The sequence below is a fragment of the Gadus chalcogrammus genome, chromosome 8 (genome assembly GCF_026213295.1).
Source record: "Gadus chalcogrammus isolate NIFS_2021 chromosome 8, NIFS_Gcha_1.0, whole genome shotgun sequence".
Lineage (NCBI taxonomy): Eukaryota > Metazoa > Chordata > Actinopteri > Gadiformes > Gadidae > Gadus > Gadus chalcogrammus.
In genome coordinates, this window is record NC_079419.1 from 14848883 (window position 1) to 14865018 (window position 16136).

A 16136-nucleotide genomic window follows, 5' to 3' on the forward strand; every position below is an offset into this window, starting at 1 on the left:
TATTCATTTAAATTCTGCTACAATCACATGACGTCAACAACAAAACATGACCAAAGCATACCTCCTGCATCGTTAGTCATTTTGCTTATCCGAAGTAGCTTAGACATTTTTATAGCAGCAAATCATTAATGAGCAGGTACACCATCTTCTAATGGCCTACAGGTAGACCGTTAACACTGTTAACACACTCTAGGACAGGGAGAACATGAGTTAACCTGCTCTAGGACAGGTATACCGTTAGGTAAACTGCTCTGCGGCTACAGGTAGATCACTAGTTAACCTGTTCTAGGACAGGGAGATCATTAGTTAACCCGCTCTAGGAAGGGTAGATCATTAGTTAACCTTCACTAGGAGAGGTAGACCGTTAGTTAACTTGCTCTAGGACAGGTAGATCATTAGTTAACCTGATCTAGGACATAAACAGGTAGAACATTGGTTAACCCACTCTAACCTACAGGTGGGCGGCCGCCGGTTGGGACTTGAACCCAGAACCTTTCAGGTAGGAGTCAACACCCTGACTACAGAATGTCTAACCTGACCCCCTCTGCTGGCATAATAACAAGCTAGTTTCGCTAGGCTAAAGTCCATTAGCGAGCAATGGGATTAGCAGCAAGAGGACCTGTTGGTATATTCTCCGGGATGCGGTGAGCGTGCAACAGAACAGCTGCCGGGGGGATTTTAGATTTAATTTGGGCTCGCTCCAAATGACACAATGGCTCCCCCGCGTAATTATCAGCCAAATCAGCGCTAGCGCCCCGAGAGTTCAAGCTAGGTCAGCGGCCATGTTGAGGCAAAAGGTTCGCTGAATAAATATAATCAACTCAAACCAAAGGCTGTCATTTGGCAGCCGTTTCGACCAATCAGAATCCGGAACAGAGGTGTGTATGCGTGTGTGTGTGTGTGTGTGTGTGTGTGTGAAAGAGGCGGGGCTATGAATTGGGCCACCCAGAGTCGCGTCCCGGCGGGCCTCTGTAGGAAGAGGAGAGATCCACAGGAGCAGGTTAATTAGAACCATTAGTGCTGGAGATTAGCACACAGACACGTACACGTACGCACAAAGACACACACACGTATGGACAGACACACATAGACACATACACACACGTACGCACAGACACAAACACACATGTACGCACACGCAAGAGCAGACAGTAACACACAAGTAGAAATACACACAAGTATACACACAAACCTACGTACCTGTACACAGGCATACACACACAACTAGGTACACACACACAAAGAAACCCATACATGTACACGTACAGACAGACACACACGTATACAGACAGACAGACACACACACACACACCGAAGCTGTTCAGAAATTAGAGATCTGATTTCCGTGGAGAACAGCAGCAGCGCTTCTACATTTTAACACCTCGCTGCTCTTCCTAGAACACGTTAGCTACTGATCTTCACTTGACCCCTGACCTTTGCTAGGGCATCGTCGTTATGCGAACCTCTCCAAACATGAAACTCCACTTCACGCTGATGGATGAGCCGCTTCGTCTTTACCGCTACGCTACTAGTCCAGACTAGCAGAGGTTAGCAATTAAAACAATAACAAAATGTCCAAAAAGAGCAACGCAGACCCATAAACAATGTCCATCCGTGCAGGCGTGTCATTGAGGCTTTACACGCACGCAGCCCAATCTAGCTTTGAGATATTTACAATCCCAGCAGTAACGTCCTGGGTCTGAACCTAGATCTATATCCTACGACATGTATGGTACGCATCTTTATATCTATTATTGAGTCACTCAGCTAAATAGTTAATGAGTTTCCACACTTATCAAAAGGGTCTTACAGTGGATTCAGATCCATGTCAGTAAGGAGCATGTAGGGGTTAGACAGTACAGAGACAGGTCATTAAGGAGCAGATTGGTGTTAGACAGTAGAAAGTTCATTAAGGAGCAGGTAGGGGTTAGACAGTAGAAAGTTCATTAAGGAGCAGGTTGGTGTTAGTCAGTAGAAAAGTCATTAAGGAGCAGGTTGGTGTTAGCCAGTAGAAAAGTCATCAAGGAGCAGGTAGGGGTTAGACAGTACAGAGACACGCCATTAAGGAGCAGGTAGGGGTTAGACAGTACAGAGACACGCCATTAAGGAGCAGGTAGGGGTTAGACACTACAGAGACAGGCCATTAAGGAGCAGGTATAGGTTAGATAGTACAGAGACACGCCATTAAGGAGCAGGTAGGGGTTAGACAGTACAGAGACACGCCATTAAGGAGCAGGTAGGGGTTAGACAGTACAGAGAAGGGCCATTAAGGAGCAGGTATGGGTTAGACAGTACAGAGAAGGGCCATTAAGGAGCAGGTATGGGTTAGACAGTAAAGAGACAGGTCATTAAGGAGCAGGTAGGGGTTAGACAGTACAGAGACAGGTCATAAAGGAGCAGGTAGGGGTTAGACAGTACAGAGACAGGTCATAAAGGAGCAGTTAGGTGTTAGGGGGCATCTTGTCCCAGGACACCTACAGGTGCAGATATTGGGGGGCTCGAACCCTGAACCTTTCGGTTGGGTTGTCGAACACCCTCACCACTCTAATGATGGAGCGAAGTCAAGAGCACAGCTGGAGGAAAAGGGATGCCCACATCTGGAGATGGCTGGTTCTAACGGCCAGCGTGCAGGATCTGGTGACTAAGTTGTGTGCCAACATGTGCTTCTGTGTGTAGAGGTGTGTGTGTTGGGGTGTGTTGGGGTGTGTGTGTGTGTGTGTGTGTGTGTGTGTGTGTAAAGCAGGGTTTTGCGTGTACAGATGAATGTCAAAGTGCCCAAAGGTGTGTTACTACATGCATGCAGGTGTGTACCGGAGTGTTAGCGTGTTACTAGTGGAGGTAGGTGCTTCAGTGTGCGTTACCGTGTGTAGACGAGTGTGTGTCTTATTGTATGTGATGTGCGGTGTCAATGTGAGGAGCAATGGTGCACAATGGTAGCAATGGTGTTAACTGCATGGTTCAGGGGAGAGGTTTTACAGGGAGTATAACAGACGTCCCACTAGAGGATGGAGTAGAGAGGAACAGCCATGTTAGGACCACACGCTAACATCATGCTAGTCTCCACACACACACTTCTGATCGCACAAAAACTAAATAAAAGGGTGGCTTCAGACTTTGAGGTTTGGCTCGGCAACGCTGTTTACTGCTGAGACACCAATGCCTTCTGGGTAATGTGGTCCCTTTCTGACCGCATTACCGTCTGCATGTGTTTCAAGGTGAGAATCAGAGCTCCTACAGCCGACAGCGACTGAGGAAGAGGAGAGGAAGAGGAGAGGAGGAGGAGGTACAGCCGTGTCGAGAAGCACTGCGACCCAGCCTCGCCATGGTAACCGCTACATCCTACATCTCTTTCTCTCTCCAACAGAACAGCAGTGGAGCGCCATGGCGACCGGCCCAGTTCGCCGAGAACAGTGTGAGGTCACTGTTTCCACGGTAACGTCCCAGCTGAGCGGTAATCCGTCCTTGTTTATGCACTGCAGAGGGAGGAGGGAGGGGGCGCATGTCGCGTGCACTGGAGAGTGTGCACGTGTGCAATAGTTACCCCCCCTCCTTTTCTTCAACAGCAAATTTACAATCATGCAGTGCAGCACACGCATGATGCAGGCTGAGATAATAAAAAGATGCTTCAGGGAGGGAGGGAGGAAGGTCATGTGACCAGGCAGCCATTTCACTGCTGCCCTCCTCCCTGTCCTCACCCCTCCCTCCCTGTCCTCACCCCTCCCTCCCCCACGGGAGTGCGGCTCCATGGCTCAACCCAGCCGTCTGCTAAACCTGTGAGCAGCATTACGCCTGGTCAGACACTACAGGTTCGATTCCCACCTGCCTGTTTTACACTAGGTCACTACCTCTCTTCTTCAAGCCGACTTATGTCCATAAAAGCACCCAAATCTGAAATATGCATAGACTGTATGTTAAACCTACAAATGTAACTGTGTGAATGGTATTTCGATAGCGGCAGACAGATATCGAACTGGCACTCACCCCCCATAGGACCCCTCCACTCACAGCTTCCTATATCCCTTCCTTAAAAAAACAACAAAAAAAACACGTCCCCATCATTCAAACGCTGCAGTGGCGGCTGATTGGTTGACAGAGGGCAGTGGGCGGTTAGAACCCCAGCCAATCAGGCGACGCCAGTTCATCCCAACCCCCCTTCCTGAGATAAATATTCATCCAGCTATAACATTACCCTCCCTCCCCCATCCTATAAAGCACTACCATACGGTCACAGTGAAAGACAACGCCCCCCTCCCAAAAGCAAGCTAGCTTGTGTCGCATTATCAACATGGAGGACGAGCTTTGTGTCGATCACACAATAGCAGCTATATGATCCCACCCTCTTCCTGCCATTACACTTTCATCTTCACCCCTTTAACCCCTCGCTAACCACTAGGTTAACACTAGAGCAAAGCCAGCCTATACAAGTATACAGGCAAGATGTTTGAATGAAAGGTGAAGGAGAATAGGGTTTGAGTTGAAGTAATTAAGTACTACTTCTACTACTCCAGCATTGAGGTTTTGAAAGTATTACAGAAACATTTTAGACTGAAAGACATACTTCAAGACAAAGTTTAATTCCGCAGTTATACTTTTCATTACATCGTTTCCGTGTTACAAACTAGAAAAGAACATTTGATTAAGGTCAAAACCAACACCTCAGATGTAGAATCCATGAAAGCTTTGATCCATCAACAGATAAACGTTTCAGCTTAGTGCAGTAAACAAAAATCTGCATGATAGAATGTTTTCCAAATAAAATACATTTATTGGTTTGAGACGCAGAGTTCGGACCAGGACACAGACGGGATCTCATTCTCCCCCCCCCACGTCCAGTTGGAGCAACTCCACCAGCCCCCACCAGCTCCAGTCCGGCAGCCCAGTCCACGGATTCACGTTGACGTTTTTTTTCACTCGTTTCTTCTTCTGTGTCACTTCTGACGTCCGTCGAAAAACTCGAACTTTCCCGCTTATTGGTGGACGTCGCTCGGTTCTTTTGACGGTAAAGCGGAGGACGTGCCCGTCAGTTTGTCCGGCACAGAGGGCCGTGGCTAGAGGCTGCCGCCACAGCCACGTGTTTGCGGGTTCTAGAAGTGCGTTTATAGTCTAGTGACCCGGTGCCGGGCCGACGCCGTATCCGTTACCGCAACAATTTAAATAAAATAAAACAAACAAAAAGGGAGAGCAAAGCATTCTGTTTCGAAGCCCAGTTAGGGATTGGGAGAGTCCAGTTACTGACAGAACCATGGCTGGTGTGTGAGTGTGTGTAAATATATACGCGTGTGTGATTGTGAGTGTGTATATGTGTGTATGTGTGAGGATGTGTAGTACTGCAGAGATCAATCGGACCGATAGGAATGCAAATTCTTCATGGCGGGCTTCCTCTTACTTACTCAAGTTCAAACTGGAGAGAGAGAAAGAGAGAAAGACAGCCAGACAAAAATCAGACGAGAAAGAAATGACAGTTAATCTCGGTTCAAGTTTGCGGTTAAAATGGTTTTTTTTAAGCTACAAGCTTGAAAGCAGAAGAAGGACCCGTGGTTTAGTCCAACACAACTTCCCCTTAATCGCGGCTGAGTTCCAGCTCACTCAAACTCGTTATCGGGCACCTATGATATACCAACAGGTGTGACGTAAATCTGATTCACATCTACCCTTTAGTGACATCACAAGTGGGACGTGTCCGCTCAGCATGGATGGGCAACGATCGTTGAATAGTCGTATAGTTAAAGTCACATAGAATATCGAATAATTAATGTGACTATCTTTATTCATTACACGGCTCTTCTCAATGCTGTTCAACGCTCCGTTCACTTGCATGGGCCTTCACAACTTCCGGTGGTGAATAATTTTTTGATAAATCACCATCGTTAAGCATATAATGACCGCTGTCAAGGAAGTCGATTATTTTTTTTCTATCGTATCACTCCGCAAGTAGTCTGGTAACTTATCAACCCCAGCGTCCTCGGGTGCTAAGCGACGTCAACGTCTTTGGCAGACTATTTCTCTGCTGATCAACACTACGAACGCTGGTAACAAATAAATTGTAAAAAGACACACCGTGTGAAGTTATTTTTTTTGACGTGTCTAGTTCACCGTCATGCAGGCTGTGTTCAGTAAAATAAATAAATAAATAAATAGCGACCTGTTTTCAGCGGCTATAGGCCTATCTGCCTAAGCCCACGTTGAAATAATTTTTATGTTGAATGTTGATGGGGCAGATTTCATACAAATCATAAAAGCCTCTCCCTGTGACATTGTGTGTGCATCTATCCGAGTGTGCGTGCGTGAGGGGTTCTTGATTGACCGATTTTCGAATACTTATCTGCGAATATTGAATAGTATTTTTGCCATAAATGCACATCCCTACCGCACAGATGGACGAAAGGACGAACCGGCCACCAGTTGGTACGACCCACTGTGGATACTGGTCGGTCGATCCGTCCCTCGATCACACACCATGGCGGTAATATAGGGGGCCGATAAGATGGACATCATGGCCACACATCCCATAATATGTGGGTGGGCGGGACTTACTTGTTAAAGGTGCTGTTGTCATTGAGATTCAGCACCAGGCTGTCGGCACTCAGGTAGACCTTGTTCTGTGACCCGGCAATCTACAGGTTAGAAACAAAGAGCAAGACAACCTTCAAAACCTTTTTATTTAATGGAGTCCTACAATTCACGTGCGCATCTGGCGCTATCTAGTGGCCAGCGGTAAACTCAACTCAATTCTCCAGCACTTCTCATCCAGAACTACTAGTCTGTCGTTGAATACAAATACACAATACCTGCGTATCGAGGGGAAACGGCTTGCATTTACATCAATAATAAATTAACATCAATAAATGTTGAGCAGCCGTGAAAGAAACCGCTCCTGTTTAGTAATCCAACAGTACTAAAGATAAAGAGTGAGGCTGAGTTGAGGACTGTGAAAGGGACACGTCGTGTCGCATTGTGTTCAATAAGGAGCGTCCCCCAGACACCCGCCTACATGATGCGGTCAATTATTAAATGGTTCTCATCAGGATGTGTTCGGTCGTCGGTCGTGGCAACGTGTCCCTGCCATCTTAAGAGATAATTACTCTTCTCCGGACGTGAAAAAAAACATTTACTAGCTGAGCCTTGGTGGCGTGCTGGGGATGCCTCCATCTCAGACCAAAGACTGCTCCTCTGGAGGGGAGTTCACAGAAACCTCTGCCATATCAGCTTGAATTAATAATACAAGAAGTAAGTTGGCACCACAACGAGGTCGCCCAGCTCACCTGTTCATTGCCCTCATTGGTTCTGCCCCCTCCCGCCCCCATTACGCATGCATTTAAAAATGTTTTCCAGAACTGCGTTTGAACAGTGCAAAGGTTGAGGTGAAAGTGTGTTTTAATGAGATCAGCAGTTTGTCCATTGGTTGGACCTGCTCGTCCTGAATTAATGTGCATTCTTCCCATCTGACTCTCCCAGTGTCTACAGAAAACGAAAACATGGGTGGGACGACATCGTTTACAATTTGCTCCGTCTTCCCAACTCTGGGTAGACCTGATAGGTTGAGACAAACCGGTGCCATAAGCCTTCCGATAGGTCCAACCCGTCTGTAAACGGCAGTAAGAGGAGTCCGTAACATGAAGGTGGAGGAGCAGAGGAGTTCCTCCTACTGAGTGTTAAGAAAAAGTAGCAGATGCCGCTAGGGCGAGTCACAACCCGTCTGAATGACTGCACAAGGCCGAGAAAGAAAGGGAGTTGAGAAAGAAACAGGCAAGATAAGGAGACGAGAAAAGTGCATGAGTCATTGGTTTGTGCCCATCTGCATGTTTGAATCTTCGTGTGTGCATGCCTGTGAATGTTACCCTCTTGTTTGTGTGAGTGTGTGACCAGAGTGTATTTATGATTGTGTGAGTGTGTCCAGGTGTGTATGATTGTGTGACGAGTTGTGTATGAATGTGTGACCAGATGTGTGTGTATGATTGTGGGTGTGTGACCAGGTGTGTGTGGATGATTGTGTGACCAGGTGTGTGTGGATGATTGTGGGTGTGTGACCAGGTGTGTGTGGATGATTGAGTGACCAGGTGTGTGTGGATGATTGTGGGTGTGTGACCAGGTGTGTGTGGATGATTGTGGGTGTGTGACCAGGTGTGTGTGGATGATTGTGTGACCAGGTGTGTGAGTGTGCGGCGTACCGTCTTAGCGATGCTCTGTGCGGCGCGGATCTTGCGGAGCTTCAGGTAGCCAGGATTCTTGGTCACGGCCTCACCCAGCTGTCAGTCAAACACAGACACAATAAGACAGGTTCTTAACACAACACTTACTTTCCTTTAAGAGACGGCGGTTAACCCAGCGACTGACTCAGGTGAACTCCCCAGGGTGCTAATCAAACAGGCCAGACCGGTGCCATCATCCAGAGAACGCTCCACCTGTCAATCAACCCCCAATGCTTTGGCGGGGCTTTCTGCCTGATGAGCAGGATGTACAGTAGTCCGATGTTAGTGTATCAGAGTTTCTACAGTTGCTTACGGTAAAAAACACACCAGGCTTGTTGGCCTGGCGTGCGGGAGCTCCACAAACAATACGATTCGTCATCTTGTTTGGATTTAAAAAGACCATATGAAACCAATTCATATTAAGTCACACCCATGACCGCCAAAACAATGACTGATGGAATAGTTGAGCATGATTAAAACGATAAAAACAATAGCGATTGCATTCTTGATCGACTGATGTCATCTGGTTTAACGGATTCCAGACCTTTCTCTTGATAAGGGGGAGCTCTGAACTCCTCCTACGTTGACAGTTAGCAAAGAAGGATATGAATCTTTGCGACAATCTTCCTTCTAAAAAGTTCTTCACCTTTTCCTCCGAACGTCAGCCACTGGGCATTCTGGGACATTTGCATTCAATTCTTCTGATGCTCATGAGAAAAATGTACTTTTAAGATATATATAAATATAGAGAACGACAGAAGCATAGAGCGAGTGTGAGATTGGATACTTAATAATGTGTCATCTGGGGATTGAAGGCGAGCGAAACGACATTTAGTATAAGACCGCGGGAGGGTATCAAACCTACGTTACAAGGCCAGATGCTGTGTGGTTAGCGCCCTGCAGGTTGGCCCACCTGACTCAGGGCTCTTTGTATTTCCCCAGTGACACCCTGTCATCAACTAAATTACGACTGTAACTATGAATACATTAGGATATGAGCTATAGGTATAGCACTCATTTATTAAAAAAACTTGAATGCCATAGTCACACACTAATAAGGTTGCGATACACAACAAGGCAGTCAGGTTACAGTGCAGAGGTGGAGTATAGTGATAGTGATAATCAGTGACAAAACGACTATGATCACTGAAGGTCACTGGGTTTGACCTTGGGATTTGGAGGAGCTTCCGTCTTCAGTTTTCCCTTTTCCAAATAACCTGAATAAGTGACTAGCTGGGTAGCCATAATTGACTAGCCCACTCACTAGCCATAAGTGACTAGCCGGCTTGCTTCTAGCTCTGGGGACGAACTCACCATTTTGGCGGCCTCTGCTTCTCCTTCTGCCTGGATGATCTTGTGCCTCTGGTCCTGCTTGGCCTTCTCTACGTAGAACTGAGCCCGCTGCGCCTCCTGCTGGGCTGGAGGACACAAGACACACACAGGTCAGCTACATAGGCTTCACAGTGAACCATCTGATGTCACAATCAAAGCCCCCCATGTAAAGGTGCCCTTAGTAAGTTCATCTTTCCTGTCTTGTGGATAAAACACTGAAGACATAATCTTATGGTCCCAACATATTTCAGCAAGAATTCCCAAAGCAAAAATCGTATTCAATCTTCACTCTCTGGGCTTCATCAATTTAACTACATGCCTTCTCTTCATTCTACCATTTGAAACGGAGCAATAGCACCATCTAGTGGTCAAAAGCAATACAACACCATGTGTGCTTCATAACCTTGAAATGCATGAATAACAAATGGTTGTACTGTGTGAATATAATTGATGTGTAGCGGTACTGCGTGTGTGTGTGTGTACCAGTGCTGCGTGTGCACCAGGCTACTCCGTACCGACTTGCTTGGCCTCCACAGCGGCTGTGTACTCGCGGCTGAAGCTGAGCTCCGTAATGGCCACGTCGTCCAGGATGATGTTGAAGTCCTTGGCCCGCTCAAACAGGTCCCTTCGGATCAGCAGAGACACCTGGGGCGGGAGACAGGACACTCAGCTGACTCCGCCCCCAGGGACCATGACCCCGCCCCCAGAATCTAAGTCCGCCCCCAGAAAACATAACATCTCTGGAATTTGATTGTAGCAGCTCCATTTTATTGAACTTTAAATTCTTTTGTACAGTCCAACTGAGGTGTGTGTGTTACGCAGCGCGTGTGTGGATGTGTTCCGTAGCGCGTGTGTGCGTGTTCCGTAGGGCGTGTGTGTGTGTTCCGTAGCGCGTGTGTGCGTGTTCCGTAGCGCGTGTGTGTTCCGTAGCGCGTGTGTGTTCCGTAGCACGCATGTGTGTTCCGTAGCACGCATGTGTGTTCCGTAGCACGCATGTGTGTTCCGTAGCGCATGCGTGTGTTCCGTAGCGCGTGTGTGTGTACCGTAGCGCGTGTGTGTGTTCCGTAGCGCGTGTGTGTTCCGTAGCGCGCGTGTGTGTTCCGTAGCGCCTGTGTGCGTGTGTTCCCTAGCCTGTGTGCGTGTGTTCCCTAGCCTGTGTGCGTGTGTTCCCTAGCCTGTGTGCGTGTGTTCCCTAGCCTGTGTGTTTGTGTTCCCTAGCCTGTGTCCCTGTGTAACGCAGCATGTGTGCGTGTGTAACGCAGCACGTGTTCGTGTGTGTGCGTGCGTTTTAAATATCATGTGTGTATGTGTGTTTCACGTAGCGTGTGTGTTACGTAGCATGTGTGTGCGTTAAGTAGTGTGCGTGCTTCGTAGCATTGTCTGTTTCGTAGCATGTCTGTGATACATGTGATCACACTGGACACATGCGTGTCCATCGTGAACTGGTGTATGCGTGTAACTTTGCATGTATGTATCCAGTGCAAACAGGCATGCGTGTTATGTGGCACGTGTTGAGCAGTGCTTACCTGTGCTCTTTGCGTGATGAGCTGCGATGCGTTGAACTTTGCCACGACGCTCTTGAGCACCTCGTTGACGATGGAGGGCAGGACGCGCTCGTCGTAGTCCGTGCCCAGCTGCTGGTACATGGCGGGCAGGTTGGCGGCCAGGGGGCGGGACAGCACGCGCAGAGCGATGTTCACCATCTGGAGGTCTGCACGTACAGAGTAACACAGTTTAGAGAAGTTAAACAATAACTCCAAAGGTTAATCAGTGTCTGCAGCCCGAGGGACCGAGATAAGACAAACCGCTGTCGACGAAAAGGAAGCATTTGTTTTTAGCAATACCAATAAGCCCTTACGAGTAATTCAGTAGCCCCGTGAGCAGAGATGAACTGGAGAACACAATGACTGGGTTTGAGGTCATGATATTTGCCCCAATAGAAAAATAAACAACCGCTTAATATTCAACGTATAATGGGTCATAGGTCAAGAATATGGTTGCAACGACACCACAATAACAGGCTCTTTTTGGGCGGATTATGCGAGGGACTGATGGTTTTATTCAACTGTTTGAGACCAGCTGTGTGTGTGTGTGCACCCGAGTAGGTGTCATCACAGTACCATGAAAGATGAGACAGGAAAAAAAAACTTAGGACACGGCTGTTACCTATTCCACAGACAAAATGGAGGACAGGACTCAACATATTCCTGGAGACACACTGACCTGCAGTCTATACAGGCCAAGGTGGCAAAACAAACATAGCCAATGGCAGCCTCCCCAGGAGACTCAGATTGGGACCATAAGCCCTTTGGACAGTAATACAAACAAAGACCACTCCGTCCTCGGTGCATGTCCGTTAGCAGCCTGACCAGAACGGTGAGCAGTGTCGCTGAAGGACTCTGCACTAGAACCAGGAGGAACAGAGGACCGAACCAGCAACCCTCCAGCTTTTTGGAACTTGGATTATATTTAATACCCTGCTAGTCCTTTTGGACCGATTTCGCATTGCGATTCGATATTATATCTGATAAAATGAAACCGGTTTGGGATCATTTTACCAACAAAGAAGGTGATTGTTGAGGTGGGCACAGACCTCGCTGGCTATGAAAAGCTTTTTTGAATGTATATGAGGCAGAACATTTTGGGAAAACCAACAAATCCAAAAATATGCACCTTACCTCCTATACCAAAACTATACTAAACCAGTATGGCGCTGCATTTAACTTGTTTATGTCGTCCTCTTTGAGGGCAAATGTGTCCCAGTCCCTTTAGGTCTCACCTGCAGGGCCCAGTCCCTACTGGTCTCCTCACCTGCAGGTCCCAGTCCCTACTGGTCTCCTCACCTGCAGGTCCCAGTCCATACTGGTCTCCTCACCTGCAGGTCCCAGTCCCTACTGGTCTCCTCACCTGCAGGTCCCAGTCCCTACTGGTCTCCTCACCTGCAGGGCCCAGTCCCTACTGGTCTCCTCACCTGCAGGTCCCAGTCCATACTGGTCTCCTCACCTGCAGGTCCCAGTCCCTACTGGTCTCCTCACCTGCAGGTCCCAGTCCCTACTGGTCTCCTCACCTGCAGGTCCCAGTCCCTACTGGTCTCCTCACCTGCAGGTCCCAGTCCCTACTGGTCTCCTCACCTGCAGATCCCAGTCCCTACTGGTCTCCTCACCTGCAGGGCCCAGTCCCTACTGGTCTCCTCACCTGCAGGGCCCAGTCCCTACTGGTCTCCTCACCTGCAGGGCCCAGTCCCTACTGGTCCCAGTCCCTACTGGTCTCCTCACCTGCAGGTCCCAGTCCATACTGGTCTCCTCACCTGCAGGTCCCAGTCCCTACTGGTCTCCTCACCTGCAGGTCCCAGTCCCTACTGGTATCCTCACCTGCAGGTCCCAGTCCCTACTGGTCTCCTCTCCTGCAGGTCCCAGTCCCTACTGGTCTCCTCAACTGCAGGTCCCAGTCCCTACTGGTCCCAGTCCCAGTCCCTACTGGTCTCCTCACCTTTGCTTCCAGTGAGGGAGGCGATCTTCCTGGGCCTGGCTCTGATGTCGTAGATGATGGGATACTGGAACCATGGAAACCTAGAGAACAGAACCACCCATGTTTAACAGAGTACTTGGGAGGCGTGAAGGCCGACAAACACTTCAAACAAAATCGAGGTTGCATAGGCCGCCGAACCCCGGGATTTTGGCACAATGTAGTCGCTGTGCTTTAGGGTTTAAAGTTGCAGGGAGACCAAGTCATTCACATGGTGTTGTTGACAAATCCCAGGCAGCGTTTTAATGGACGTTTGATCCGTTTAACAGGGTATCCTGCACACACAGCAATGATCCAAGCCTGACGCGGTCTTCGAATGGATCGCATATCCGCCTTTTTAATCGTGCAAATAGCAACTACAATCTTAAGAAAACCTGGACTGCGACTAATCAGATGCGACCAGATGGTTTCTTACAAAGAACAATCTGGGAAGTGGTCTATGGAAACTGTTTGTGAAAGGGCGGTCAACTTCCAAAAACACTTGGCAGGTGATTTGATGAACCATCTGTCACGTAGCTCAAGAAGCTGATTGGTACCAACCACTGTGGTTCCGGCCGACATGGATTTTCGCATTATCGTGATCTCGCTAATCAAGCAGCCTCGCAAGGCAAGGCCTCAACCACACACTAGAGTGGAGGTGTAGTTACTACTACAATGCTATTACGACAGAGTAGATCACATTCTGGGGTTAGCTGCCCTGTAAAAAGGTCAACCTGGTATTACACAAGGTACACAAGAATAAGTAATAAGTAATGGTAATGGTTGTCTGTTTAGACTTCCTAGCTTGGAGTAGACTAAACTCTACAATGCTGTGTATTTAATTAATCCCAAACAGGAAATGTGGGCACTCTGTTGAGTCGTACCACTGTAACCTCCTGTGATTAGCCAAATAAATAACAAAGAAATTATTTCAGACTTTGGACTGTATTTTTTGGATTGCACGTTCTGAGACTTTTGCTCAGACATTGACTAACAGTGTACAAAACGGAATGTATCCAGTATAATCAAGATACGATCCATTACAAGAAGCAAACCACCATTGCATATTAAAACACATTACGTCTAGCTTTCTTAAATTGCTGTAATACTGGCTTAATAAAACTCCTAAAAAAACCACCCTGTCAAACTCACGACCATCATGGCTAAGATTCTCATTATTTACCATCTAATTTGTTTTTATAAAATGGCAAGAAAGGTGTCCTTGCACAATTTCCATTGTGACTTAAATTGCATCATGCAATATGAGACGTGAAATGACACAGGAATTGCATCTAGCTTGACAACCTAGGGTCAAGGTAAAGTCTCCTTGCATCCTCATATAGGGGTCACCTCAATGCTCCACCGATCATACCTGAAGTGCAGCCCCTCAGCCAGCACTGTGTCCTTCTGGATCCCTCCGATCCTGTTGAAGATGATGGCGCGCTGACCTCCCTCCACTGAAACACACAACAGCAGATGCACACACACTTCTGAGGAAGCTGGTACTCTTGGAACTTTTCAGATACAACCACCCGATACCACCTTACGCAACGTAATGTTGAAGAGCGAACACAAACTTTGTTTTCAAAGTGGTAATGTGCCCTCTATGAACGTCAACATAGTAATTTATGCAATTGTATCACTGTTACTGATATAAGTACTTGCACACAATATCCATTGGAGCCTCATCAAGGCTCATATTTGATATCCTCATTTCGCCCACATCAAGTAATTTAGGAATATCAGAACGGCACGGTCCAGTTTGAGAGGCTGTATGTGGTGTCATGAGGTGGGCCAGCCTACCTGTGAATGTTGCTTCCTTCACGCCGTAGGCCAGAGCTCCTGCACCGATCAGTAGCTTCAGACCCACACCAGCCCCCCGTGGACCGGACCCCATCCTGGCAGCGATCTGCTTCAGCTGCTGCATAAAACCCTGCTGTAATACAGAAAACAATGACAAAGACAGGGGTTTAAAACCAAGGGACAGAACTTTGTTCAAGAATACCCCGTGAACCACCGTTAGGTAAAACAGCAACGACGAACGACACACGTACACCTTGGGAGGTTAAACTGAACCCAAGGTGGTTTGTTTCACAAGGCGGTAGTTTAACATGATAGACTTCAGACCTCGTGTCGATGCGATTAATTAATACTTATGATGACCAAGATTCGACATTGACGTGTGCCTTGTAAGTCAAACACCCTCCCCCAAATTTAGGTCAAGAGTCGGTCAACTTGTTGGACTAAAATGAACCAACCCACTATCCCCCCAGTATCAGATATATAACTGGATAAACAGTTGCCAATTCAACCACCTCAACTGTCCCCCCTATTTAATGCACATTTTCTATTTTAATGAATTGGTGCTAGCTAATGTGCTAGCTAGCTAGCACATTCGTCCGGTAGCTTCTCTCCTCACGTGTGCTTATGGTCCCAATCTTGTGTCGCAGGAGTGCGACACAAGCCGGCATGCAAATGTAACCAGACACAGATCCAGCTGAAACAAAACATACCATAACGGAATGAACTTCATATTTAAAGTCTTAATTTACAGAAGCACTTACTGCGGGTTCCTTATTTGCCATAGTTGAGCTGTTGTTACACAAACGTTACTTTAGAGCAGCCCAGAAGAAATCCAAGGTCGTGTGTGTACGTACTTCCTGTTCGCTTTGCACTCTGGGAAACGTAGGCCGAGCGAGTCTGTCAAAGAAGAACAACACATTCGAGCCCAAACCTCAGAGCTTTTCTTTTTCTAATGAATATTGTTTTTCTGTGAATTTCTGGCCTTTATCTAAAAACGAATGGATTTGGGACTAAATATATTTTGATTTTATCATTTATTATTATTATTATTATTATTATTATTATTATTATTATTATTATTATTATTATTATTATTATTATTATTATTATTATTATTATATATATTTAGAAATGTAATGTATAATACACATTTTGTATAGCAAGTATTGTTATTAAATCATCTTGCTCATCAAGACGTCCGAAAACCGATTTTGGAGGGGGGACATTAGACCCTGTCAAAAGTTCTTGGCACTACAAGTTTTATCTATTGAGCTACATTTCATACATTGATGAAAACAAAGAAGACAT

The 16136-nt window shown here is 47.1% G+C and overlaps 1 protein-coding gene across 1 annotated transcript; it reads right to left on the bottom strand.

Annotated features, from left to right (window-relative positions):
* Positions 1–4522: 4522 nt before the first annotated feature.
* Positions 4523–15706, bottom strand: phb2a (prohibitin 2a). The gene is made up of 10 exons (XM_056597094.1): positions 15590–15706; positions 14829–14961; positions 14398–14482; positions 13011–13090; positions 11048–11232; positions 10037–10166; positions 9504–9607; positions 8169–8246; positions 6535–6614; positions 4523–5401 (listed from the first exon to the last, which is right to left on the bottom strand). Exons 1-10 carry the CDS (start codon positions 15608–15610, stop codon positions 5383–5385), a joined length of 915 nt encoding a protein of 304 aa, XP_056453069.1. The 5' UTR covers positions 15611–15706; the 3' UTR covers positions 4523–5382.
* Between the last annotated feature and the right edge of the window lie 430 nt (positions 15707–16136).